At 32.3% G+C, this 4,710-nt stretch overlaps 2 protein-coding genes across 2 annotated transcripts in view; one reads left to right on the top strand and one right to left on the bottom strand.

Annotated features, from left to right (window-relative positions):
* Window positions 1-159: 159 nt before the first annotated feature.
* Window positions 160-1,499, top strand: LOTGIDRAFT_176543 (hypothetical protein; the record flags this gene model as incomplete). The annotated part of the gene is made up of 6 exons (XM_009054307.1): window positions 160-294; window positions 503-592; window positions 625-687; window positions 770-859; window positions 977-1,157; window positions 1,438-1,499. Coding segments are annotated over 6 exons (621 nt in total), but the record flags the coding sequence as incomplete, so codon positions are not given.
* A 1,975-nt stretch (window positions 1,500-3,474) lies between these two features.
* Window positions 3,475-4,710, bottom strand: part of LOTGIDRAFT_87900 (hypothetical protein) — a gene marked incomplete at both ends in the record, with an annotated part of 2,714 nt that continues 1,478 nt past the window's right edge. The window contains 2 exons of the mRNA XM_009054306.1: window positions 3,475-3,609; window positions 4,378-4,500. Coding sequence (XP_009052554.1) covers window positions 3,475-3,609; window positions 4,378-4,500 — 258 coding nt within the window. The remainder of the gene's footprint in view (window positions 3,610-4,377; window positions 4,501-4,710) is intronic.

Genomic DNA, 4,710 nt, shown 5'->3' with positions numbered 1-4,710 from the left:
GCACAGACCCACTGATAGTACGACATCTGGGTTATTTCCTTGCAAAATCTGGATTTTATTCTCTTGTGCCTTTACCATGACCAAATCAGTACTTCATTGTCAATGTAAATGAGATATTTAAAATATTTAAACTTTCAGTATAAGTATGTTTTTTTGTAGACTATAAGAAGTATTACTATAGATTTAGAAGGTGAACTTAATAAAACTAAATTAGAACATTTCTTACAAGATCTTTTATGGGAGAAAAAAATAAACAATAAAGAAAATAAACCAACAGAAATATTACGCCTTAAGGTAAGAACTATTACAATTGTTTTAAAAATACAGTATTTTTTTGCTAAGCTTCCCTTCATACACACAGTACAGTTTTGTCTGGACTTCATTAGTCCAATCAGGTGCAATTATCTGTGTGTATAATAACTCTAGGTTTTACATTACAGGATGTATTAACTCTAGGTTTTACATTACAGGTTTTTTTTTAACTCTAAGTTTTATATTTCAGGTTGTATTAACTCTAGGTTTTACAGTACAGGGTGTATTAACTCTAGGTTTTACATTACAGGGTGTATTAACTCTAGGGATTACATTACAGGTTTTTTTTTAACTCTAAGTTTTATATTTCAGGTTGTATTAACTCTAGGTTTTACAGTACAGGGTGTATTAACTCTAGGTTTTACATTACAGGGTGTATTAACTCTAGGTTTTATATAACAGGTTGTATTTACTTCTTCCATTACTGCTTGCATTTCCCCTAAGTTTTATATTACAGGGCATATTAACTGGAGGTTTTACATTACGGTTTGTATTTCTTCTAAGTTTTATATTACAGGGTGTATTAACTCTAGGTTTTATATCTGAAGTGAGTTAACAAATGGTTTTACAATACAGAGTGTATTATCCCAGGTTTATATTATATGGTGTATTATCTCTCAGTTTTATATAACAGGGTGTATTATCTCTCAGTTTTATATAACAGGGTGTATTATCTGTAGGTTTTACATTATTGGGTGTATTACTTCTGGGTTTTACATTACAGGGTGTATTAACACTAGAAAATGAAGATATATGTTATATTGTACAAGCTGTAAATGAATTATATGATTTTCAAACCACATCCTGGAGAGACAATCCTAAAATAAATAGATTTGTCTTTATAGGTAAGTTCACATTTAAAAATTCAATCTTATATTGTCTAAATTATCTTTGTCTTTGGAGAATGGAATGATCATTTTTCCAGGCCCTAATCTGTTTCTATCAGTAGCTCTAGTGAATCTTGTTTGTCTCTAGCCGTGATGAATTCAGAATGTTAGCTCAAACGTGGGTCTGATAGAGAAAAAAAAAATGCAAAATTAAATACAAATTTTAACATCAAATTCATAACTGAAATATGTGTCATCAACATCAGAGAGAATTTACTTAAATATTCTTTAATTTCAGGGAGAAATTTAGAGAAATCAGTTTTAGAAAATCACCTTTATCAATGTAAAGTAAAAAGCTGATGATAATTTCAGGCTGTTGTGTGAAAAAACTATCTATTTTTAGTGCTAATGATTTAGATCTGATAAAAACAATGTCAGTTCTTTGCCAATTTTTGGATGGAATCCTTCTTCTGATGTGATATTTGTGAAACACTGTATAGAAAAAATGAACACTTCAATATTTACTGTTATTTATTTAATTCTGTTCAATACATACATATGATTAAAACTACATGGATATTATATAAAACATCCCTTCAAAGTATAAAAAAAAATTAAAGCTCTGGTCTGAAAATGCTTTGTTTTGATTCTATAAATAATACTTAACTTTCCTAGACTAGGAACCGTCTTGAGGGCGATATGCATTTGAATCCATGCCTTAAGGTAAGCAAAATTATGCTTTGGCCATTGCTAGCCCAGCATGTGTCCACTTTCCATGTAGGAAAAATTAATTAATAAAATAAATGCACATATTAGAATTGTTTAAATAAAAAAACATCTTTGTACATATCACAGCATTGTAAATAAAATATCAACAAAAACAAAGAATTATTCTTTTTGGACGGAATGTTTTTGAGTTTATGTTCCATTCGCTACCTCTGGTATAATGTAAATATAGCAATGGGAAATTGTAAATACCACTTGGCACATAATTCAGTACTCTTTTCTTCAATAGCCTGTTATGAAGAAATTCTGCAAATTGGATATCCACATTTCCTAAAGCGCAATCCTTTTATTGATATTGCTACTGAGAAAACTTCCCAAATTTTTCTTAACCGAAAGTAACGAATACAACACTAACAAGCAGTGACTAAGACTTCTTCGCTGAACTTGTCCTGGATTTGGTGCCATGTGCTTTAGGTGTACCAAACTGTCTTTTACCAGGTGACCTGGAATATAAGAACCATTAAACTTGTCAGTGGTTGAACTTTCAGTGCAGTAAGAATGGAATCAACATTTAAATCCACAAAAGCATGATCTTCTGTGACTATATATCCCTTTCAACCTAAAACTTAGCGGTGCAGGGGGAGGGGGCACTGAAAATTTTATCAAGATATTATCATATCTGCTTTTTCATTTCTGGTTAAGAATATTTGCTGCTCACATCAAAAGTAAGTACAGTTTTTAAGGTGCCAGCTGCAGAATAAATATTCAAAATCTGTAGCCTTTATCACAACTAGCTACTGCACTAGGTTCAATACACTCCATGAGGTCAAGAGTAAAGAAAGTTTTTGTTTTTTTTAAATGAAAACCAGGTAAAAAATATGCTTACGTAATTTTCTTAGATGGTGTTTTTCTGGTGACAGGGGTATTTGCTTTACTCAAACAGAATGATATTTCCGAATCTTCCCTATAAATAAGTAATATATTTAACATGGAAAGAAAAGGGATAGGCTGGTATAGAATATTTCAAATGGGACATTTTTCATATCACCAACATAAAATTGAAATTTTCAATTTAATCAAAATTCCTCAACTTAAAAATCATAAAACTTGTATATTCCATCTGACTGAATAGTAAGGATTTTTAGCATCTGAAAGTTTTCAACGAGACCTTATCTTAAGCCGCTGACCAGAGCATCACATGCAAACCAATTGTCCAATCCAATATTTGTCCTTGTTATTAGACCCAACAGTTGCAGTGTCATGATTGAAAACTATTTTACATACCTGAGAGGCATAAAATCATTCTGTGACATTGATCTAGTTAAATCATACTGGTCTGGAGTTGTTAGAGGTATCTACAAAGAAATCATGTCTTAATGATATTGATAGGAAATGTATTCAAGTTAACATCCTACTTTTCTGCAATTGTTGGACCATTGGGTAACACTATTGCTAACTGTTGGGATTTTTAATTACTTCAGAGTGCTTAGATGAAAAAGGAGCAAAGTTGTTGATAGACCTCATCCAAATAACCAAATACTTTCAAGTATAGAGAGTTATAACAAATACTAGTTATATCTGTATAAAGTTCCGGTACCTGATTAGTATATTCTCTATGTATAGTATCACTAAGTTCTCGTTTCATAGCCTCCACATGTTGTCTATGTGCTACCACCTCTTCTTCTAGTGATTTGATTTTAGATGTAGCTGAATGATACACATCAATAAAGGCTGCTACCAGATTCTATAAAGCATAATCAAATTCGAAATTACCACAGACAAATAAAAAAAAAACATATATTAAGCTTAAAGCTGATAAAGGAAAGACAATAAACTAACTTGGTGAAAATTTTTAACCTTTAACCTTTTGGATTTTCAACTCGGTTTCCCCAAGTCGTCAGTGATGCAGGTCAGAGGGGCTGAGATGGAAAAAGCATCTAGTCGTTCAGATGGGAGAATAAACCAAGACTCTGTGTGTTACAGGCTGTGCACGTTAAAGATTTCTCAACAGTTGCAAATTGAAAGGGTAGGCTAATGCTGCTGTTCTGGCAAAATTTCCCTCATTGCACACTGCATGGTGTTGACTGTCTTCAACAGCCCTTTTAGGTGCAAAAAAGTAGGACCAAAAAACTCCATTCATTTCATTCTTCATCACAAAGTGTTGCTTTACTAGTGACATAATAATGAGTATACCCTAGCAACCATGACTGTTAAAACCAAGGGAGTAATATAACTTGAGAGTTCAGGGTAGATGATGTGTTATTTCATAACGCTTGGTGTTCAAATGGTTAACATGAAAACAAGTGTTACGTTGCCTTGCCCTTCCAGTATCACTTGGTACATTTAAGTACTTCTTAACCAATACTAAAATCATGAGTAAATCTAAGATTAACTGAGCAGATGTTTCAGCCATCATGCTATTGAAAGCAGGCTTCGAGAGCTTTACAAGAACACTACTGCCAAACTCTGCTACCAACAAGGCATAAGATGTAATTATTTAAGATGTACAAACCTGACAAGCTATTAATTCTGGACCAGCTTTACTGATATCACTAGGTATTAGATCAGTATTTAATAGTAACTGAGATAAAGTAACTTCACGACCTTCTGGTGATTGACGGAACTGTCTTTTACCCTGAAAAATTTGTCAAACGCCAACAAAACATGAGATGTGAAAACAAAATTGTTTTCTAGTATCAAAAGATTAATAATAATCTGACAACTGCTTCATCTACAATTAAAAACATAATTTTGAAATTTTGACTGCTGTCACTTATGTACTTGAGTTGTTTCCAAATAGGAGCCATTGATTTGTATTCATTCTGTGTACATGGTCTCTTGTTCA

Source organism: Lottia gigantea (genome assembly GCF_000327385.1).
Source record: "Lottia gigantea unplaced genomic scaffold LOTGIsca_2117, whole genome shotgun sequence".
Lineage (NCBI taxonomy): Eukaryota > Metazoa > Mollusca > Gastropoda > Lottiidae > Lottia > Lottia gigantea.
This window is presented reverse-complemented; position numbering and strand designations above follow the sequence as displayed.